Here is a 23,728-nt window from a genome sequence, read left to right as displayed (position 1 = left end):
AGGCGCCGGCCCCCGAGGGAGGTTCCGGGGTTTGGCGCCGATGAGGAATTCCGTCCGGACGGGGGTCAGTTCGGACGGGATCTCCCCACGTGCTTGAGCCTCCTCGATACACCTAACGGAGTCAGGGCCCAGAGCTGTTTTTAGCGACTCGATGGCATCGGCCGCGCGGCGGACGTTGGCAGAATTTAGGCGCCGCGCCAGCGTGACTGGCGCCATCCAGCCCGCTCCTCCGCCATCGAGCAGGTCCCTGACCCTGGTCACCTCACCAGCCACAGCCCTCTCTTCCGACCGCCACATGAAGCCTCGGCCGTGGAGGTACGGATTCCCGAGCAGCGGTTCCTGCAGGACGGCCGCCACTCCAGCCGGCGGAGAGCTGCGCTTGGTGGAGACTTTGTTCCAGACCCTGATGAGTTCCCTGTAAAAGACAGGCAGCTCCCGGAGGGCGGTCCTGGCACCCCCCAAGTTCACAAACAGGAGCTGCGTGTCATAATTGAGGTCGAGCTGCTGGCGGAAGAAATACCTCGCCAGAGCACACCACCTAGGAGGGGGCTCGACGTAAAGGTATCTCTGCAGGGTCTGAAGACGGAAAGTCGCGAGCTGGGCGCTGACGCACACCAACGACTGACCGCCCTCCTCAAGCGGGAGACTCAAGACCGCGACAGAGACCCAGTGCTTCCTGTTGTTCCAGAAGAAGTCCACCAGCTTCTTCTGTATCTTGGCGACAAACGCAGGGGGAGGGGTCAAAGTGACCAGCCGGTACCACAGCATTGCGGCCACCAGCTGGTTTATGACTAGCGCTCGACCCCTGTAGGACAGCACTCGGAGCAGTCCTGTCCAGTGCCCTAGGCGAGCGGCGACCTTGGCCTCCAGCTCCTGCCAGTTCGCCGGCCAGGCTTCCTCGTCGGGGCTAAGGTAGACTCCCAGATAGAGGAGATGGGTCGTGCTCCAGGCAAAAGGCCTGAGCTCCTCCGGCAGGGAGTCCACCCGCCACTGACCCACCAGGAGTCCGGAACATTTCTCCCAGTTGATCCTGGCGGAGGACGCGGCCGAGTAAATCTCCTGGCACTCACGCATCCTCCGCAGGTCAGCGGGATCCTCTACCGCGAGGAGCACGTCATCGGCGTAAGCCGAGAGGACGACCTCCACGCCCGGCCCTTGCAGAGCCAGTCCCGTCAACCTCGTCCGCAAGAGGCGCAGGAAAGGCTCCACGCAAACGGCGTATAACTGGCCGGACATGGGGCATCCCTGGCGCACCCCTCTCCTAAAGCGAAGGGGCGCCGTCAAGGACCCGTTAACCTTAATCAGACACTCCGCGGCGGCGTACAAAAGTCGGATCCGGGCGACGAAATGCGTCCCGAACCCGAAAGCGCGCAGAGTTCCGAGCAGATAGTCGTGATCCACCCTGTCGAACGCCTTCTCTTGGTCGAGGGATAGGAAGGCGACCGACAGACCAGCCTCCTGGGAGCAATGGATGAGGTCCCGGACCAGATGGATGTTGTCGTGGATCGTCCGGCCCGGGACCGTGTATGACTGGTCGGGGTGAATCATGTGGTCCAGCACGGCACCAAGGCGAGCAGACATCGCCCTGGCGAAGATTTTGTAGTCCGTGCTGAGGAGGGAGACCGGGCGCCAGTTCTTAAGGAGGCGGAGATCGCCCTTCTTAGGCAGCAGGACGATGACTGCCCTGCGCCAAGAGAGGGGCATCTCCCCGGTCGCCAGACTTTCCCCCAGGACCCGCGCGTAGTCGCTCCCCAGGACGTCCCAGAACGCCCTGTGGAACTCCACGGTCAGCCCGTCCAGCCCCGGGGATTTTCCCCTCGAGAGCCGGGCGAGGGCACCGGTCAGCTCCGCCAGGCTTAGCGGAGCTTCCAGATTTTCGGCGCCCTCCGGGCCGACCTTCGGCAGGTCCTCCCACAAAACTCTACGCGCTTCCTCGCTGGACGGATCCGGAGAGAACAGAGCCCCGTAATATTCACGGACCCTGTTGTTGACGCCCTCCGGATCCGAGACGAGAGAGCCGTCGTCGGCCAGCAGCGTCAAGAGCTGCTTACGGACACTCTGCCTTTTTTCCAGCGAGTAGAAGAAGGGGGAGCCGCGGTCCAGATCCCGCAGGAACCGGATCCGCGACCTCACGAACGCGCCTCGGGACCCGACGAGCTGCAGGTCCTTCAGCGCGGCCTTCTTCGCTTCGTACACCGTCCGCAGGGCCGGGTCCTGGACGACTTGACCGAGACGGGCTTCCAGGTCGAGCACCTCTTTTTCTAGGCGCCCGACTCTGGCCGCCCGCCTCTTGGTCGACCCCCTCGCGTACTCTTGACAGAAGACGCGGACGTGAGCCTTGCCCACGTCCCACCATAGCCTCAAGGAGGGGAAGCCCCCCTGCTTCCTTCTCCAGTCGGACCAGAATCGACGGAACGAGTCCTGGAACCACACGTCCTCCAGCAGCCGGTTGTTAAAGTGCCAGTACGCGGACCCCGTCCTCGCGCGGAGCGAAGCGAGCTCCGCCCACACCAGGTGGTGGTCCGAACACGGCACCGGCCGCATGGAGGCCGCCGGGACGCAGGAAACGTACGCCCGAGACACGTAAAGGCGGTCGACTCTAGACCATCCAACTCCAGGCCTCACCCAAGTAAAGGCGCTGGAGTCGGGGTGGAGATTTCGCCAGACGTCCACCAAGTCGAAGGACCCGACCAGGTCCCTCAACTTCTCCATCGCCGTCATGCACTGCGGGGCACCGGAGCGGTCCCTCGCCTCGAGGGTGCAGTTAAAATCCCCCCCGAGGACAATGCAGTCGCCGACGTCGACGGAGCCAAGAAGAGCGGACACCTCTTCAAAGAAGCGCGTTTGCTGCGGGCCGGGATGAGGGGCGTACACGTTCACGAGATGGAGCGGCACGTCCCCCAGGCGAACCGTTACGTGCAGCAAGCGGCCTGGCACGGGCTCCTCGACCCCCAAGATCTCCGGCTGAAAATGCGGGCCCAGCAAGATGGCCACCCCACTAGAAATGGCGGTGAGGTGGCTCATGCGGACCTCTCCTTGCCATTCCAGGAGCCACGTGGCTTCGTCTCCCGGAACGGTGTGGGTTTCTTGCAGGAAGCACACCGCATATTTCCCCTCCCGCAGGAGCGAAAAATTGTCAAATCTACGGCGTGCCCCTCTGCCGCCGTTGATGTTGAGGCTGGCTATGGTTATCTTCATGACAAAAGCATAGTGCAACCTCTACCTTAACCTATTGTGGGGGAGGGAGCGGAGTCTTTTGTTGAACTCCGCTCCCTCCGCAGCCCAGCGAGGAGTCCCTCGAGCTCGCGCAGCTCAAGGTGCTGCTCCTTTGTCAAGGGCCCGCCCGCGGCCAAGGTTTTAACGGCGGCGCGGACGGACCCCTTGATCAGCTCCGGCTCGGACCATTTTTCCAGGGCCAGTCGGGCTTGGTCGCGGCGACCCCGGCTCTGGGCCAAAAAGTCCCGGAGTTCCTTTGCAGGAACGAGGAGGGCCTCAGCGGCGGCCGCGAGCAGATCCACCGCCTCCCTGGCGGTGGTCTCTAGGTCTTCACCCGCGTCCCCCACCGAGTCCCCGTCCTCCTCCGGGAGGTGGCCGCCAGCAGCCGGCCCATCGACCGCACAAGGTACGGCAAATGAACCGGCCGCTCCAACCGGCCCTGGCACTGCCCCGATCCCACCCCCAGGATCGTCGGCAGAGGAGTCCCCACTGGGCTCTTTTAAAAATGGTGCTGGGTCGGGAAATGACAGCGGAAGGGGTTCCCCCTCCGCCCCAGGAACCGGAGAACAAGGAGAGACCCGGCCATAGGAAATCCCCAGGCCCTCCAAGTGCTCCAGCTCCAAAGTAAGGGGCGAGGGTGGGTGTTCCTCCCCCTCCCCGCTGCCACCCCCCGGCCCAGCATCTACAGTATCATTAAAATCAATTGTTTCATTCTCTGCCGGGTCGAGCAAATCCCGGGGGAAGTTGGGTAATAGCTGGGCGGGCTCAGGTTCGGCCTTTTCGGCCCCGCCCGCCTCAGTCCCCGGGACGCCCGGCCCGGCGGCTACGCATTCCTCCGCGGTCCCCACGCCCCCCACGACAGGCAGATCTTCCACGCCCTCCCCAGGAGGCAGCGGCTGGGCAGCCTCGACTGCCTCACCCTCCCCGGGGAAAGACTCCTCGCGCCTGCAGCGCAATTTGGGAGCGCTGATGGGGGACGCGGGACACGCGGCGGGCACCGCCTCCTCCGCGGAGGGATGTTGTTCCCCCTCCGCCTCATTGGGGCGGTGCCTCTTTTTGTTCCTGGGGGCGCGCGGAGTCAGGGAGACCTCCATGTCTGCCGAGGCCTCCCGCTCCGCCCCCCCCTTTTCCTTTTCTTGCCCGCGCCTGGGCCCCTCTGTGGTATTATTCAAGGGCCCGGGCACGGGCTCGGGGCACCCCGCGCTCGCCGGTGACTGGGTTGGGCTGAGCGCGGTGGTCAAACTTTCCGGCGCACCGAGGGGACCCGCCTCTAGATGTTTCTCCTTCTTCCGCGCCTTCTTTCCGCTCGGACGCTCTCCCTCCCCCCCGCCGGAGGCCCTGAAAACAAAGGCCTCCGACGATGCCCGCGCACCCATGGCTCCCGGCACGCGGACGCAACTAGGGGGAGGGGTGGCGGCAGCGCCAGCCTTGGCCGCCTTCGGTGGTTTGGCGGCCTTGGAGGCGGGGCAGTTCTTGCGAACATGCCCCACCTCCCTGCAGGCATGGCACCGCACGCCGTCCGACGTCCAGAAGACGCGGTAGGCAGTCCCCTCGTGCACCACATTAAAGCTCCCCTCCGTCGTCTCCTCCCGCGCCAGCCGGACAAAGAGCTGGCGGCGGAAGGAGAACACGTGGCGCAGGCTGCTCTCCCTGAGGCCGAGCGGTATGGGGTTGATCCCCGACCTTACCTCCCCCAGTTGGTGTAGGTGAGGGAGGAGGAGCTCAGCGGGAACAAAGGGCGGGACGTTTGAAATGATGACCCTCTGCGCGGTGGCCTCGAGAGGGTCCACCGGCAGGAACGTCCCGCCCACCGTGAGCCCCTTTTCAAGGGCCAGGGACACCGCCCGCTCCGACCCCAGGAAGAACACGGCCTTCCCAGACATCTTGGAGGCTGCGACAATGGCCGAGGGGCCGACTACCCCAGCCATCGCCCGCACGCACTCCTCGATGCTCATTGTGGGGTGAGTGTAGCTCTTGACCCCGTGTTTTTTTGTTATTAGTCTGAAAGGTGGCAGGGCAGCGGCTGGCGCAGGAGGTGCCGTGGATGTGGACACCGCCTGCGCATACGACCTTGCTGGCCCTGCCACCGGCGTGGATGGGGTCGCCATCACGGGGTCCCTTTAAGGGCTACACCCACCCCAAAGTCACAGGCCTTAATGGTCTTTATTAGGCCTCTTGTAGATTGACTGAGCAGAGGAGCCCTTAACGAGGCACCTCTCCCCTCGTTGACAATTGGGGAGAGGCCTTGCTCCCTCTGCTCAGTTGTCTTAATTGGTTTTTTTTTTTAAAATTTGGAAGGAAAGGGTTCTCAGAGAGAGAGGGGAGAAACAGAGTAGCAGAGAAAAGAGAGAGGGGGGTGGGAAAGGGGGGGGGCTGCGAGGGCAGGTCTCTCCCCGCAGCTGTGGGTGGGTGCACTCCCCAGATGGCAAAACACAAAAGTCTTTGAGGTGGTCTTCAGGTGGGGGGAGAAGATGTCTTCACCTGGGGTAGCTGGAGCCACCAGGCACTCCTAACGATCTTTAATTGGGTGATTAATAACAATCTTCAGCCTGGTAGCTCCAGCTATCCCAGGCTAGGCAAATGTGGGGGGTGGGGGGGGTTCCAATTGTGGGGGGGGGCCCTAGTTGTAAGCACGGCCCCCACGCACACTACCACACACACACACACCCCCCGCGATGTTCCGGCCCTCAGTGGTCTTCTTTCCTCCCCCCACCGATACAACAAAGTCTGTTTGGGGAAATGCACCCACACCCACCTGTAGAGTAGTTGAGTCTCCCTCCTTCCACACTGGATGGTTGTTGTGGTTTTTCCCCCTCTCTCCAACTCTTTGCAGAAATGGTAAAGTTGTTGAAAAGTTTTCTGCTTTTTCCTCCTCTCCCTCTGGTTAAAGTTGTGGTGAAGCCCCTTCCTTCCTTCTCCTCCTGGGCTGGTCTCAGGGCTCTCCAGGCTGGAGCTCAAGTTGCTAGCTGCTTCCCTCACTGCTCACAGTTCCTACTGAGCAGGACACGCCTCTACTGCTTCACGATTGGTCCCTTGTGCATGAAACTCTTTTGAGTTTATCTGTGGAAACATAAAACATTAAACGGTGCCACCCGACCTGGGTGACACTCCAGACATTTACAAGGCCCTTTTTTTCCCCCTTTTTTGTGTTTTTTTTTTGTGTTTTTTCTTTTTTTTTTGGTTTTTTTTTTGGGCACTAAAATCACAATTTTTCCCCAGTGCCCCCTATAAAAGGGAAGGGGACACTAAAAGCACCGGCAATTAAAACAAATTAACTTTAAAACGTAAAATCAAATTAAAATTTGGTTGCCGGGCGTGATGATGCACTCCAGTCCCTCCGGTGCCCACCTCTCGCGGAAGGCCGCGAGCGTACCGGTGGACACCGCGTGCTCCATCTCCAAGGACACCCTGGACCGGATGTAAGAGCGGAAGAGAGGCAGGCAGTCAGGTTGAACGACCCCCTCGACCGCCCGCTGCCTGGACCGGCTGATGGCACCCTTGGCCGTGCCCAGGAGCAGTCCTACGAGGAGGCCTTCGGACCTACCCGCTCCCCTCCGCACAGGGTGCCCAAAGATCAGGAGAGTGGGACTGAAGTGCAGCCAGAATTTCAGGAGCAGCCCCTTCAAATAGTGGAACAGGGGCTGCAACCTCGTGCATTCAATAAAAACATGGAACACGGACTCCTCCAGACCGCAGAAATTGCAGGCGGCCTGGGAGTCCGTGAACCGGCTTAAAAATTTATTGCACGGCACTGCTCCGTGCACCACCCTCCAGGCCAAGTCCCCGATGAATAGTGGGAGGACCCCTGCGTAGAGTGCCCTCCATCGGGGACCCCCGCCTCCTCCGGACGGCAAGATGGTACGCCATGGCGTGTCCGGACGGCCGGCGAGGATGGCAAAGTTGAGGGTGTGCAGGAGCAGCCCGTACAGGAAACCCCTCCGCGCGGAACTGAAAGGCACGGAGGGGATTTCCCCGAGGCGGCTCAAGTTGTGAGGCGCCGGCCCCCGAGGGAGGTTCCGGGGTTTGGCGCCGATGAGGAATTCCGTCCGGACGGGGGTCAGTTCGGACGGGATCTCCCCACGTGCTTGAGCCTCCTCGATACACCTAACGGAGTCAGGGCCCAGAGCTGTTTTTAGCGACTCGATGGCATCGGCCGCGCGGCGGACGTTAGCAGAATTTAGGCGCCGCGCCAGCGTGACTGGCGCCATCCAGCCCGCTCCTCCGCCATCGAGCAGGTCCCTGACCCTGGTCACCTCACCAGCCACAGCCCTCTCTTCCGACCGCCACATAAAACCTCGGCCGTGGAGGTACGGATTCCCGAGCAGCGGCTCCTGCAGGACGGCCGCCACTCCAGCCGGTGGAGAGCTGCGCTTGGTGGAGACTTTGTTCCAGACCCTGATGAGTTCCCTGTAAAAGACAGGCAGCTCCCGGAGGGCGGTCCTGGCACCCCCCAAGTTCACAAACAGGAGCTGCGTGTCATAATTGAGGTCGAGCTGCTGGCGGAAGAAATACCTCGCCAGAGCACACCACCTAGGAGGGGGCTCGACGTAAAGGTATCTCTGCAGGGTCTGAAGACGGAAAGTCGCGAGCTGGGCGCTGACGCACACCAACGACTGACCGCCCTCCTCAAGCGGGAGACTCAAGACCGCGACAGAGACCCAGTGCTTCCTGTTGTTCCAGAAGAAGTCCACCAGCTTCTTCTGTATCTTGGCGACAAACGCAGGGGGAGGGGTCAAAGTGACCAGCCGGTACCACAGCATTGCGGCCACCAGCTGGTTTATGACTAGCGCTCGACCCCTGTAGGACAGCACTCGGAGCAGTCCTGTCCAGCGCCCTAGGCGAGCGGTGACCTTGGCCTCCAGCTCCTGCCAGTTCGCCGGCCAGGCTTCCTCGTCGGGGCTAAGGTAGACTCCCAGATAGAGGAGATGGGTCGTGCTCCAGGCAAAAGGCCTGAGCTCCTCCGGCAGGGAGTCCACCCGCCACTGACCCACCAGGAGTCCGGAACATTTCTCCCAGTTGATCCTGGCGGAGGACGCGGCCGAGTAAATCTCCTGGCACTCACGCATCCTCCGCAGGTCAGCGGGATCCTCTACCGCGAGGAGCACGTCATCGGCGTAAGCCGAGAGGACGACCTCCACGCCCGGCCCTTGCAGAGCCAGTCCCGTCAACCTCGTCCGCAAGAGGCGCAGGAAAGGCTCCACGCAAACGGCGTATAACTGGCCGGACATGGGGCATCCCTGGCGCACCCCTCTCCTAAAGCGAAGGGGCGCCGTCAAGGACCCGTTAACCTTAATCAGACACTCCGCGGCGGCGTACAAAAGTCGGATCCGGGCGACGAAATGCGTCCCGAACCCGAAAGCGCGCAGAGTTCCGAGCAGATAGTCGTGATCCACCCTGTCGAACGCCTTCTCTTGGTCGAGGGATAGGAAGGCGACCGACAGACCAGCCTCCTGGGAGCAATGGATGAGGTCCCGGACCAGATGGATGTTGTCGTGGATTGTCCGGCCCGGGACCGTGTATGACTGGTCGGGGTGGATCATGTGGTCCAGCACGGCACCAAGGCGAGCAGACATCGCCCTGGCGAAGATTTTGTAGTCCGTGCTGAGGAGGGAGACCGGGCGCCAGTTCTTAAGGAGGCGGAGATCGCCCTTCTTAGGCAGCAGGACGATGACTGCCCTGCGCCAAGAGAGGGGCATCTCCCCGGTCGCCAGACTTTCCCCCAGGACCCGCGCGTAGTCGCTCCCCAGGACGTCCCAGAACGCCCTGTGGAACTCCACGGTCAGCCCGTCCAGCCCCGGGGATTTTCCCCTCGAGAGCCGGGCGAGGGCACCGGTCAGCTCCGCCAGGCTTAGCGGAGCTTCCAGATTTTCGGCGCCCTCCGGGCTGACCTTCGGCAGGTCCTCCCACAAAACTCTACGCGCTTCCTCGCTGGACGGATCCGGAGAGAACAGAGCCCCGTAATATTCACGGACCCTGTTGTTGACGCCCTCCGGATCCGAGACGAGAGAGCCGTCGTCGGCCAGCAGCGTCAAGAGCTGCTTACGGACACTCTGCCTTTTTTCCAGCGAGTAGAAGAAGGGGGAGCCGCGGTCCAGATCCCGCAGGAACCGGATCCGCGACCTCACGAACGCGCCTCGGGACCCGACGAGCTGCAGGTCCTTCAGCGCGGCCTTCTTCGCTTCGTACACCGTCCGCAGGGCCGGGTCCTGGACGACTTGACCGAGACGGGCTTCCAGGTCGAGCACCTCTTTTTCTAGGCGCCCGACTCTGGCCGCCCGCCTCTTGGTCGACCCCCTCGCGTACTCTTGACAGAAGACGCGGACGTGAGCCTTGCCCACGTCCCACCATAGCCTCAAGGAGGGGAAGCCCCCCTGCTTCCTTCTCCAGTCGGACCAGAATCGACGGAACGAGTCCTGGAACCGCACGTCCTCCAGCAGCCGGTTGTTAAAGTGCCAGTACGCGGACCCCGTCCTCGCGCGGAGCGAAGCGAGCTCCGCCCACACCAGGTGGTGGTCCGAACACGGCACCGGCCGCATGGAGGCCGCCGGGACGCAGGAAACGTACGCCCGAGACACGTAAAGGCGGTCGACTCTAGACCATCCAACTCCAGGCCTCACCCAAGTAAAGGCGCTGGAGTCGGGGTGGAGATTTCGCCAGACGTCCACCAAGTCGAAGGACCCGACCAGGTCCCTCAACTTCTCCATCGCCGTCATGCACTGCGGGGCACCGGAGCGGTCCCTCGCCTCGAGGGTGCAGTTAAAATCCCCCCCGAGGACAATGCAGTCGCCGACGTCGACGGAGCCAAGAAGAGCGGACACCTCTTCAAAGAAGCGCGTCTGCTGCGGGCCGGGATGAGGGGCGTACACGTTCACGAGATGGAGCGGCACGTCCCCCAGGCGAACCGTTACGTGCAGCAAGCGGCCTGGCACGGGCTCCTCGACCCCCAAGATCTCCGGCTGAAAATGCGGGCCCAGCAAGATGGCCACCCCACTTGAAATGGCGGTGAGGTGGCTCATGCGGACCTCTCCTTGCCATTCCAGGAGCCACGTGGCTTCGTCTCCCGGAACGGTGTGGGTTTCTTGCAGGAAGCACACCGCATATTTCCCCTCCCGCAGGAGCGAAAAATTGTCAAATCTACGGCGTGCCCCTCTGCCGCCGTTGATGTTGAGGCTGGCTATGGTTATCTTCATGGCAAAAGCATAGTGCAACCTCTACCTTAACCTATTGTGGGGGAGGGAGCGAAGTCTTTTGTTGAACTCCGCTCCCTCCGCAGCCCAGCGAGGAGTCCCTCGAGCTCGCGCAGCTCAAGGTGCTGCTCCTTTGTCAAGGGCCCGCCCGCGGCCAAGGTTTTAACGGCGGCGCGGACGGACCCCTTGATCAGCTCCGGCTCGGACCATTTTTCCAGGGCCAGTCGGGCTTGGTCGCGGCGACCCCGGCTCTGGGCCAAAAAGTCCCGGAGTTCCTTTGCAGGAACGAGGAGGGCCTCAGCGGCGGCCGCGAGCAGATCCACCGCCTCCCTGGCGGTGGTCTCTAGGTCTTCACCCGCGTCCCCCACCGAGTCCCCGTCCTCCTCCGGGAGGTGGCCGCCAGCAGCCGGCCCATCGACCGCACAAGGTACGGCAAATGAACCGGCCGCTCCAACCGGCCCTGGCACTGCCCCGATCCCACCCCCAGGATCGTCGGCAGAGGAGTCCCCACTGGGCTCTTTTAAAAATGGTGCCGGGTCGGGAAATGACAGCGGAAGGGGTTCCCCCTCCGCCCCAGGAACCGGAGAACAAGGAGAGACCCGGCCATAGGAAATCCCCAGGCCCTCCAAGTGCTCCAGCTCCAAAGTAAGGGGCGAGGGTGGGTGTTCCTCCCCCTCCCCGCTGCCACCCCCCGGCCCAGCATCTACAGTGTCATAATTATTTGTTTCATTCTCTGCCGGGTCGAGCAAATCCCGGGGGAAGTTGGGTAATAGCTGGGCGGGCTCAGGTTCGGCCTTTTCGGCCTCGCCCGCCTCAGTCCCCGGGACGCCCGGCCCGGCGGCTACGCATTCCTCCGCGGTCCCCACGCCCCCCACGACAGGCAGATCTTCCACTCCATCCCCGGGAGGCAGAGGCTGGGCAGCCTCAACTGTCTCACCCTCCCCGGGGAAAGACTCCTCGCGCCTGCAGCGCAATTTGGGGGCGCTGGTGGGGGACGCGGGACACGCGGCGGGCACCGACTCCTCCGCGGAGGGATGTTGTTCCCCCTCCGCGTCATTGGGGCGGTGCCTCTTTTTGTTCCTGGGGGCGCGCGGAGTCAGGGAGACCTCCATGTCTGCCGAGGCCTCCCGCTCCGCCCCCCCCTTTTCCTTTTCTTGCCCGCGCCTGGGCCCCTCTGTGGTGGTATTCAAGGGCTCGGGCACGGGCTCGGGGCACCCCGCGCTCGCCGGTGACGGGGTTGGGCTGAGCGCGGTGGTCAAATTATCCGGCGCACTGAGGGGACCCGCCTCTTGATGTTTTGTCTTCTTCCGCGCCTTCTTTCCGGTCGGACGCTCTCCCTCCCCCCCGCCGGAGGCCCTGAAAACAAAGGCCTCCGACGATGCCCGCGCACCCATGGCTCCCGGCACGCGGACGCAACTAGGGGGAGGGGTGGCGGCGGCGCCAGCCTTGGCCGCCTTCGGTGGTTTGGCGGCCTTGGAGGCGGGGCAGTTCTTGCGAACGTGCCCCACCTCCCTGCAGGCATGGCACCGCACGCCGTCCGACGTCCAGAAGACGCGGTAGGCAGTCCCCTCGTGCACCACATTAAAATGACCTTCCGTCGTCTCCTCCCGCGCCAGCCGGACAAAGAGCTGGCGGCGGAAGGAGAACACGTGGCGCAGGCTGTTCTCCCTGAGGCCGAGCGGTATGGGGTTGATCCCCGACCTTACCTCCCCCAGTTGTTGTAGGTGAGGGAGGAGGAGCTCAGCGGAAACAAAGGGCGGGACGTTTGAAACGATGACCCTCTGCGCGGTGGCCTCGAGAGGGTCCACCGGCAGGAACGTCCCGCCCACCGTGAGCCCCTTTTCAAGGGCCAGGGACACCGCCCGCTCCGACCCCAGGAAGAACACGGCCTTCCCAGACATCTTGGAGGCTGCGACAATGGCCGAGGGGCCGACTACCCCAGCCATCGCCCGCACGCACTCCTCAATGCTCATTGTGGGGTGAGTGTAGCTCTTGACCCCGTGTTTCCTGGTTATAAGTCTGAATGGTGGCAGGGCAGCGGGTGGCGCAGGAGGTGCCGTGGATGTGGACACCGCCTGCGCATACGTCCTTGCTGGCCCTGCCACCGGCGTGGATGGGGTCGCCATCACGGGGTCCCTTTAAGGGCTACACCCACCCCAAAGTCACAGGCCTTAATGGTCTTTATTAGGCCTCTTGTAGATTGACTGAGCAGAGGAGCCCTTAATGAGGTACCTCTCCCCTAGTTGACAATTGGGGAGGGGCCTTGCTCCCTCTGCTCAGTTGTCTTAAATGTTTTTTTTTTTTTTAAATTAAATTTGGAAGAAAGAGGCTCTCAGAGAGAGAGGGGAGAAACAGAGTAACAGAGAAAGAGAAAGGGGGGGTGGGAAGGGGGGGACTGCGAGGGCAGGTCTCCCCTCGCAGCTGTGGGTGGGTGCACTCCCCAGATGGCAAAACACAAAAGTCTTTGGGGTGGTCTTCAGGTGGGGGGAGAAGATGTCTTCACCTGGGGTAGCTGGAGCCACCAGGCACTCCTAACGATCTTTAATTGGGTGATTGATGACAATCTTCAGCCTGGTAGCTCCAGCTATCCCAGGCTAGGCAAATGTGGGGGGTGGGGGGGGTTCCAATTGTGGGGGGGGGCCTAGTTGTAAGCACGGCCCCCACGCACACTACCACACACACACACACCCCCCGCGATGTTCCGGCCCTCAGTGGTCTTCTTTCCTCCCCCCACCGATACAACAAAGTCTGTTTGGGGAAATGCACCCACACCCACCTGTAGAGTAGTTGAGTCTCCCTCCTTCCACACTGGATGTTGGTTGTGGTTTTTTCCCCCTCTCTCCAACTCTTTGCAGAAATGATAAAGAATGTTGAAAAGTTTTCTGTTCTCCTCCTCTCCCTCTGGATGGAAGTTGTAGTGAAGCCCCTTCCTTCCTTCTCCTCCTGGGCTGGTCTCAGGGCTCTGCAGGCAGGAGCTCAAGTTGCTAGCTGCTTCCCTCACTGCTCACAGCTCCAACTGAGCAGGACACGCCTCTACTGCTTCACGATTGGTCCCTTGTGCATGAATGACAGAAGGATAGTTTGCAGGTGAAGCAGGTAACCAGGAAGGCGAATGGAATGTTGGCCTTCATTGCGAGAGGGATGGAGTACAAAAGCAGGGAGGTCCTGCTGCAACTGTACAGGGTATTGGTGAGGCCACACCTGGAGTACTGCGTGCAGTTTTGGTCACCTTACTTAAGGAAGGAAATACTAGCTTTGGAGGGCATACAGAGATGATTCACTAGGCTGATTCCGGAGATGAGGGGGTTACCTCATGATGATAGATTGAGTAGACTGGGTCTTTACTCGTTGGAGTTTAGAAGGATGAGGGGTGATCTTATAGAAACATTTAAAATAATGAAAGAGATCGACAAGATAGAGGCAGAGAGGTTGTTTCCACTGGTCGGGGAGACTAGAACTAGGGGGCACAGCCTCAAAATATGGGGGAGCCAATTTAAAACCGAGTTGAGAAGGAATTTCTTCTCCCAGAGGGTTGTGAATCTGTGGAATTCTCTGCCCAGGGAAGCAGTTGAGGCTAGCTCATTTAATGTATTCAAATCACAGACAGATAGATTTTTAAATAATCAGGGAATTAAGGGTTACGGGGAGCGGGCGGGTAAGTGGAGCTGAGTCCACGGCCAGATCAGCCATGATCTTTTTGAGTGGCGGAGCAGGCTCGAGGGGCTAGATGGCCTACTCCTGTTCCTAATTCTTTTGTTCTTATGTTCTTATGCCTCCAGGAAGATATCAATGTACTGGTCAGGTGGCCAGAACAGTGACAGATGGAATCCAATCTGGTTGTCGAAATCTCAACTCATACACCTTCAGCCTGGCAGATGTTCCTTTAATTTTACTTGCTAGCAAGGGAAAAGTCTCACTCAGTCAACGGCTAAGTGAATACTTTCGAAATGGTACAATTTCACAGGATATTTATACAGTAAAAACCCAAGTTGTGGCCTCATCCTGTGTATTGGCTGCATCTTGCAGTCAGTGAATACAGATAAAGAGTAATTACTGCATCCTTGTCCTGACATGGTTTCAAATATTTCCTTTTGTCAGGGTTATTAGTTGGCCATTCAGCCATTACTTGATGAGAGTGTGGTAATGAGCTATTACCGGCATTGCATTGTGTCAGGATTGTCCAGTTTCCTGGTCAGTTATCGTTTTGCATCAAATAGATGAGGTCTGTACAAGAGATAATGGCTGGTGGTTTGAGTATTTTGAAAAGGGTGGGGCAGAATGGAACTGGTGTTGTATGGACAATAGGAGAGCACCATGGGTGGTACTTGTCTCAGCAGGTCTTGTCTCCGAGCTGTCTGGTGGCCATTGATTAGTTATCAGCCGTTTCAAGCCAGGTTTAGCTGTTTATGCAAACTGACTGTCTGTTGCAGAAATTTCTGGAAGGACCAGGACTCCATTTTATTTTATATCAAAAAGGGCACAATTATACAGTGTGATACAGCTTAGATAAAAATACATTTCCACATTCCCCCATTTTGTTCTTCACAAGGACAACTTAATCCATTCTGATCTTGCATAGTCTCTCTATTTCTATTTCCACGCAGGAACTTTCAGCTGTTGTTGCTCCCAAAACTCTAGTCGTGGCCTCGGTAGGTAACACGGTTTTTCCCAACCTGGCACAGCAACACTTAACCAAGACAAATAAAAGATATAGGGCAAAGACTATCAGCAGGAATATGATCAAACCCTGTACCACATTTCTCCCTAGGGGTCCCAACCATCCCGATGCCCAATCCCACAAGGTGGTACCGTCCTGGCCAACTGTCTGTTTATACTCCATTACCTTGTTCCTAATGTATTCAGCTAGACTGCCGATTTCTTCTGACTTATCCGGGATATACGTACAACATTCTCCACCTATTAATGCGCATGTCCCTCCTTCTTTGGCTGGAAGATAATCTAAGGCCGTACGATTTTGGAGAGCCACTGTTCGAATGGCTACCATTTCATCATTCACCCCTTCGAAGGCTTGGGAAGTTGCATTGGCTACTGATTCGACTAAATTAGCCCATTGCCGTAACTGCCATTCGGTTGATGCTATTCCATAGGGTGGCACCATTACCTTGAATATTCCATTTAGCCATGTCAAATCCCGTTTAAATCTATGACTTCCTTAGTCATCCCTTAGAGTCTTTGTTGATCTGATAAAGGGTACCACATATCCTAAGTAACAGGACTCTGTCCAGTTGGCTGGTAACCATGGGTAGGCTTTATGGCCACAAATAAATTAGGTGCAATTATAGGACGTCAGCTTCTGGTCCTTTCGTGCCATCCATACTCGAGTGGTCTCACCTGAGGCTTTGTTATGGACCATTGTCCAGCTAACGGTTGCTATCTTTCTTCCATCAGTGGGATTTGTTGTGGCTTGCCATTTAGTCATTTGGGAACACTTGCTGCGTCCCATTTCTGGTCCTTTAGTCTCATTGCTCACTAGACTTATTATACCTTCAGGATTTCCTATTCCGGGAGTAGTACTTAGGAAGGGTGGCTGATGGTTATTATTATAATTTGGCTGGTACCATCTCTGGAAGGTTGTAAGTTTATACCCTGGTGACGTCCATTCTGTTAGATCCTTCGTTTCTGACACCTTGGTTAGGTTTGTTCTATTTTGCACAATTAACCACTCTACCATTTCTGATTCGTTAAAGGGGACGGTTCTTAGTGGAATACCCCCTTCTGAGTGGACAGGTACATGGGAAAATATCCAACAACTAGACAAGTTTCTGTCCTGAGCATACTTATGACTCAGCGCCATAAATATGTTTACCTGCAGTTCCCTTCGTTTGCGTGTCTGTACCCCTGGTATAATCAATAATGCAAAGCAAAACCCTGTCAAGCCCAGCACCATCAGTCCCCATAGTCCGTACAGTTCCTTATTCAGTCTTCCTTTTCCTGTTCCTCTGGTTCCTTCTTCCCTTCCCCCTGGTCGGGTGCCCTTTTGCAATGGGACGCATGGATCCATGTTGGTCTTTCCTTTACCTTGATTGCAGTATTAGTCACCAGCAAGACCTGGTATGGTCCTTCAAATCTTGGTTGTAGACTGCTTTTTCTTTTAAAGATTTTGATGTAAATGAATTCCCCGGGCTCCAGGTTATGACACTTCCCTTCCGCTGGCTTGAGTTGAGCTTCTTTTACCTGCAAATGAAAGCTGGAAATACATTTGGTTAGTGCAATACAATAATTTAACATATTTTCCTCCATTTTGTGGATGTCCATTTGTTTTGCAGTAAATGGTGCTGTAAAAGGTAGTTGTTGGGGACATCCCATAATTATCTCATGCGGTGACAGGCCTGTTGTTCTGTTGGTTGCAGATCGCATTACCATCAAGGCTAAGGGCAGCAGTTCTATCCATTTCAGTCCAGTGTCATTCCATAATTTTGCCAGCTTATTTTTAAGCATTCCATTATATCTTTCAACAAGTCCAGCAGACTGTGGATGATAACTGCAATGAAAATGTTGGTTAATCTGTAAAGCTTTACACATTTCTCTTATAACAGTTCCTGTGAAATGTGACCCGTTATCACTTGAAAGCTTAGCAGGGATTCCGAAGTGCTGTATGATTTCTTTTAACAAACATTTAGCAACAGTAGTGGCATCGGCCTTTTTACATGGAAAGGCTTCAATCCATCTAGAGAACACATCTACAATAACTAATACATACTTGAATCCCATACACATAGGTAATTCAATAAAATCCATTTATAAATGTACAAAAGGCCCCACTGGATTTGGGTGGGAGGCAGATTCTACTTTTTCCGTCTTACCCGGATTCATTGTCTGACAGGTAACAAAATTTCACAGATTTGTTTTGCAATTGCCGAAATACCTGGTGCATACCAAGTTGCCAAAATATAATCTGCCACCCCCTCTTTTCCCGCATGTGTGAATGTATGAACACATCGGGCAATCCATGGAAGTAAGGACTTGGGCGCCACCACGCGGCCGTCATGGTAAACCCATATTCCTTCTGCATTTTTATAACATTGATCCTTCGTCCAGGTCACCACCTCCTCCGTACTGGCCTGTGTCTGAAAGGCCAGCACGTCATTAATAGTGGGTGGCGGGTCTGAGCAATTATTTTTCCTTAGTGGGAACAATGACACCTGCATCCCCCCTTTTGACAGAGTTGCTGATTTAGCTGCATTATCAGCTCTGGCGTTCCCAAGTGCCACCTCATTCGACTGGTCTGTATGTGCTTGGCATTTGATAATGGCAAGTTTCAAGGGGCATTGAATGGCTCGCAGGAGATTTTCCACTTGTTCTGTATTTTTGATAGTGTTTCCTGAAGTCAGGTCCCTGCGAATTTTCCAAATTTGTCCATAGTCATGGATACCCCAAAAGCATATCTGGAGTCAGTGTAGATATTAACTGTTTGTCCTTCAGCCAGAATACAGGCTCGAGTTAACGCAAACAATTCGGCTTGTTGGGCTGAAAAGGAGTCTGGAAGAGAGGCTGTTTCGACAACATTAAACTGGGTCACAATTGCATAAGCCGCTCTAGGTTGGCCCCTATCATTTCGTAAGGCTGATCCATCAACATAGTACACTAGATCAGGGTTACACATTGGTACTTCTGTTAAATTGATACGTGGTTTAGTCACTAATTCGGTTACCATTTCACATGAATGAGGTTCGCCGTCTTCTTCCGTGGGGAATAGAGTGGCTGGGTTTAAGGTAGTACATCTTTTAATGATAAGGTTCGGATTTGATAACAGTTCAACTTCATATTTAGTGGTTCTTGCAGAAGTTAGGTGTTGGGTGGCACATTTAGTAAGTAAAATCTCGACAGAGTGTGGGATATATAAAACGGTTTGCTGATTTAGAATTATTGTCTGAGCCTGTTGTACAGGGTAATAAGCTACTGCCAATGAAGGAAGACATCCTGGTAGTCGGCGTGCCACTGGGTCTAGTTGGGCACTGAAATACGCTACCGGTGGCTGCCTGTCCCCATGTAACTGAGTCCAAACAGATTGTGCAAAACCCGACTTGTGATGAACAAATAAGTTGAATGTCTTAGTGTAATCTGGTAATCCCAAGGCTGGTGCTGAAGTGAGCGACCATTCCAGGATACTTGATTCCAAATCCTTCTTTTAGCATTGTGAGAATATAGTAGATTCATTCACAGCTCGTAGGTCTTGAACAAACCTCCATTTGTCACTATTGGGCTTCTAAACCGGAAGAATCGGAGTGTTACACGAACTTCTCATTTATGCTTATAGTGATTCACAGATCACAGAATGCAAAGTACTTGTTTTATAATTTTATTAAAAGGCTTCCAAACCCAAGCTTTTTTCAATACACCCAAAATGTTGATCAAGGAGAATCACCTGAAATATCTCAAAATCCCATTTCAAATTTTATACTGCCAATCTTTTATTTAAAAATCTTCTTACTGAGCTAGAAGTTTTCGCGTCAAGGTTTTACACAAAGGACAATGGAAGCGTACTCCCCCAGCCTGCAACCTCGAGAGACCCACAAAGGCTTTTTTTAAAAAAGGCATTGAAACTTTCCTTCCCCGTTCTTAAACTCACTCCTAGACTAAATTTATGTCTTTCAACCCAATGTAATCAATGATTGCGTGTCTTCTTTCGACAATTAAGTGGGCGTGTCAAATAAATTCTCTTTCTTTTTAACCACCGGGACCATATCTCAACAAACCTATCCTTTGTGCATTTCCTAGCTCTGTAACTCCTCATCCGAATAAATCCACACCTGCGTTTCTAACTTAAAATGTCTTAAACTTCCCACATACAGGACAACACCACGAAAGGTTAAAAAAAAACCTTCACTCTGTTTGAAAAAGTGGCTGGAGCTAAAACAAACAGGCAGTTCCACCACCTTTCCAAACAGGCTTCCAGACACATGAAAAATTCCGCAGTCAAAAAAAAACACACACAAGCACTCTCATTCAAAGACAGACATTCACAAAAGTCTCTCTTCATTCAACAAAGCTTTTTGTTGGCCAGCTCTATTTTGGATCCATAAGTCACTATCACGTTCTCTTTTTTTCTTACATATTGATTTGCTTTCTCTGTTAATTTTACGTGGGCTTGAAGAATCGGAACCCAGGCCTTTTCTATTACTTTCCTTTTTTTTTTCTTTACCTCTTCTGGGTCTCTGTTTATAAGACACTCCTCGAGACATGTTGTTCTCTCTAAATTAAATGAACCATCAGGTGGAAATGGCCTGTTTTCATCCTTAGTCCACTTTACCCATTTTTTTTTTTTAGGTGTTCAATTGAAGACTGACCACAATTCTGGAGCATAAAATAGGCTGGTGTGCCCTTTTGTGGTGTTTTACTTGCTCCAGCATTCATTCTGAATGATTAAGATTTTCCACAGTTTCTGATCTCACAATCCTCTTGGCCAACCGAGTTCTCTACGCCCATTTCTCCTGGCTGTTACGTGGCCTGAAAAGGCTCTTAATTCGGGCTCAGTCTGGGTTGTGAGAGATGTTGGCACGAACCAACCGCAGTTGATCAATCAGTTACTGTTTCTTTTCTCAATCAATCCTTGTTTTCCTGAATCACAATTTTCCCGAGTGACTCTTCCCGTTTCTCTAATTGCAATGTCGCACAAAGGTTTTAAACACAACAGTATAACAAGGACAACTAGGACAAATAATATTCACGCGAGTATACAAATCATAACCTTAAACTCTATCTAAATAAATAATCAATTCTCAGTCTGCGTTGTACACCACTACAGACCGAGTCCATAACTTATCCTAATAAAACTTATAAAACTTATGGTCCCATTACCTTAACTCATATCACATAAGAACTGTCGATCGATTAGCGCTTTTTTCCCCCCGAATCTTATCACATAAGAACCGTTTCCTAATCTTATCACATAAGAACCATTTTAGAAAAATTAAAACATAGAAAATAGGTGCAGGAGTAGGCCATTCGGCCCTTCGAGCCTGCACTGCCATTCAATGAGTTCATGGCTGAATATGCAACTTCAGTACCCCATTCCTGCTTTCTCGCCATACCCCTTGATCCCCCTAGTAGTAAGGACTACATCTAACTCCTAATGAAAATCTCCCCGGGCTGTTTCAAAATATTTCCAGGACCAGATCCCTTCTGCTTGCAAGCTGAGAAAGAAATGATCACAAAAACAACTTTAGCTTTCAAATGTCGAGTCTTGTAGATCGTATTACGTCCCCTGTAGTCAACAGATTACATATGCGATTCAACAGTGAAGAAACCTCTTGTGAGAAAAAGGCTCACCTTATTCTGGCCAGTGAAACCCTTCACTGAAGAGGCACTATGCCCACATCCATTTAACTCACAGATTAGAGAGTAAGCAATCTCGGTGGAACCTCCAAGATGTAACTGTCGAAATCTCGACTCACAATATACAACTCAGACACCTTCAGCCCGGCAGATGTTCCTTTAATTTTACTTGCTAGCAAGGGAAAGGTCTCACTCATCAATGGCTAAGTGAACACCTTCGAAATGGTACAACTTCACGAGATATTTATACAATAAAAACCCAAGTTATGGCCTCATCCTGTGTATTGGCTCCGTCTTACAGTCAGTGAATACAGATAAAGAGTTAATTACGACATCCTTGTCCTGACATGGTCTCCAAATATTTCCTTTTGTCAGGGTTATTAGTTGGCCAGTCAGCCATTACTCGATAAGAGTGTGGTAATGAGCTATTACCGGCATTGAATTGTGTCAGGATTGTCCAGTTTCCTGGTCAGTTATCTTTGTGCATCAAATGGATGAGGTCTGTACAAGAGATAATGGCTGGTGGTTTGAGTATTTCAAAAAGGGTGGGGCGGAGTGGAACTGGTGTTGTATGGACAATAGGAGAGCACCATGGGTGGTACTTGTCTCAGCAGGACTTGTCTCCTAACTGTCTGGTGACCATTGATTAGTTATCAGCCGTTTCAAGCCAGGTTTAGCTGTTTATGCAAACCGACTGTCTGTTGCAGAAATTTCTGGAAGGACCAGGACTCCATTTTGTTTTATATCAAAAAGGGCACAAAAATACAGTGTGATACAGCTTAGATAAAAATACATTTCCACATGGTGAAGTGTGAGGTAAAGCGTTTGGGGAAGGCTAACAAGGCAAGGGAATACTCATTAAATGGTAGGACACTGAGAAGTGCAGAGGGACCTTGGTGTGCATATCCACAGATCCCTGAAGGTAGCAGCCCAGGTAGATAAGGTGATTAAGAAGGCAATAGGAATACTTGCCTTTATTAGCTGAGGCATAGAATAGAAGAGCAGGGAGGTTATGCTTCAACTGTATAAAACACTATATTAAGTCAGGCAATAGCTAGAGTACTGCGTGCAGTACTCATCACCACATTACAGGAATGATGTGATTGCATAAGAGAGGGTACAGACGAGATTTACGAGAATGTTGCCTGGACTGGAGGATTATAGCTATGTGGAAAGATTGAATAGCCTGGGTTTGTTTTCTTTGGATCAGAGGAGCCTGAGGAAAGACCTTATTGAGCTGTATAAAATTATGAGGGACCTAGAGTGGATAGAAAGGACCTATTTCCCTTAGCAGAGAGGTCAACAACCAGGGGACATAGATATAAAGTTATTGCTTGGAGGTTTAGAGGTTAGTTGAGGGGTGCATACTTAGCCAGAGGGTGGTGGGGGTCTGGAACTCACTGCCTGAAAGGATGGTAGAGGCAGAAAACCTCACCACATTTAAAAAGTACTTGGATGTGCACTTAAAGTGCCATAACCGACAGGACTATGGACAAAGAGCTGGAAAGTGGGATTAGGCTGGATAGTTATTTGTCAGCCAGCGCAGACACGATGGGCCGAAATAGCCTCCTTCCACGCTGTAAATTTCTATGATTATATATCTCTAAATCCTTGGAGTGAGACTTGAACCCATTACCTTCTCACTCAGAGGTGAGCATGCTATCCACTGAGCCACAGCTGACTAAAACAATTTGGACCAAAGAAAGATAAATCGGAGTATTTTCTAAATGGTGAGAAACTGGAAACTGTCGAGGAGCAAAGAGATCTGGGAATCCAAGCGCACCAATCATTTAAAGTGAGCCAACAAACAGAAAAAGCAATGAAAATGACCAATGGAATGTCGGCCTTTATCTCGAGGGGAGTGGAGTACAAAGGGGAAGAAGTGATAATTCAGTTGAACAGAGACTTGTCAGACTGTATCTGGAGTACTGCGTTCATTTATAGGCACCGCACCTCACAAAGGATAAATTGGCATTGGAGTGGCTTCAGGGCAGATTCACCAGAATTATACCGCGGGTTAGAGGGTTAAATTCTGAAGCCAGGTTGCCTCAACTTGTCTTCTCCTGAGTATAGGAGATTGAGGGGTGACCAGAATGAGGTGTTTGCAATGTTAAAAGGATTCAATCAGGTAGATACAGAGAAACTATTCCCTCTGATGGGAGAATCTAGAACAAGGCGACATCATGTTAAAATTAGAGCTCGGCCATTCAGCAACAAAATGAGGAAGCACTTTTTCACACAAAATGTGGAACTCTCTCCCCCCTAAAAGGCTGTGGATGCTGGGTCAATTGGATGGTTCAAGACTGAGATCGAGAGATTGTTGTTGGGTAACGGTATCAAGGGATATGGAGCTAAGGCGGGTAAATGGAGCTGAGGTGCAGATCAGCCAGGATCTAACTGAATGGCAGAGGATGCTCGAGGGGCTGAATGGCCTACTCCTGTTCCTATCTTCCTTTCAATCTGATTGGTTTCCAGACTGGATCTGCCAGGAAGAAAAAAGTAATCATTCTGAATTCTGTTGCAGGACTTTCGACACCAAAGTTGACGACCAACAATACGAAGGACGTGTCATTGAATTCCTCAATGACTTGGAAAAAGACAAGCAATCCTTCGATAGGAGTTTCTTTCACCTAGTTTTCTTTAACACAAATGGGCTGATGGAAGTAGCCTTTAACAAGATAGGAGAATGAAACTTTTCTGAAGGTTCTGTTACCTTTACAGACATCAAACAGTGAGATGTGCTTAACTCTATTCATAACCTCCTTTGACCTCCCACCTAGTACACATTGGATTTAACCCTGAGCATGTGCCAGTATTGGGATATTGAACGATTCCCCCCATGCCCCATCTCCAGAGCCCTGTGCATGGTGACCCTGTTTATAAATACTGCCCCCTACTGGCAGTTGCCAGTGTTTGTCTCCCACCCACAATGCTGCATTGTGAGGTGGAGCTTCTTTACTCAGAATTATTCAGCTACATTAACTCCAACACTGAGCTTTTCTTTGCCAGTTCCTGGTTTGTATTTTACA

General features: G+C 53.8%; 1 protein-coding gene across 1 annotated transcript in view; it reads left to right on the top strand.

Annotated features, from left to right (window-relative positions):
* Positions 1-23,389, top strand: part of LOC139266689 (heme-binding protein 2-like) — a 72,864-nt gene extending 49,475 nt beyond the window's left edge. Inside the window, exon 4 of the mRNA XM_070884279.1 lies at positions 23,224-23,389. Within this exon, the coding sequence (XP_070740380.1) occupies positions 23,224-23,389 (166 nt within the window). The remainder of the gene's footprint in view (positions 1-23,223) is intronic.
* Positions 23,390-23,728: the final 339 nt, after the last annotated feature.

The sequence above is a fragment of the Pristiophorus japonicus genome, chromosome 7, assembly GCF_044704955.1.
Source record: "Pristiophorus japonicus isolate sPriJap1 chromosome 7, sPriJap1.hap1, whole genome shotgun sequence".
Classification (NCBI taxonomy): Eukaryota; Metazoa; Chordata; class Chondrichthyes; family Pristiophoridae; genus Pristiophorus; species Pristiophorus japonicus.
Note: the sequence above shows the minus strand (reverse complement) of the source record. Positions and strands in the feature narration are given on the sequence as shown.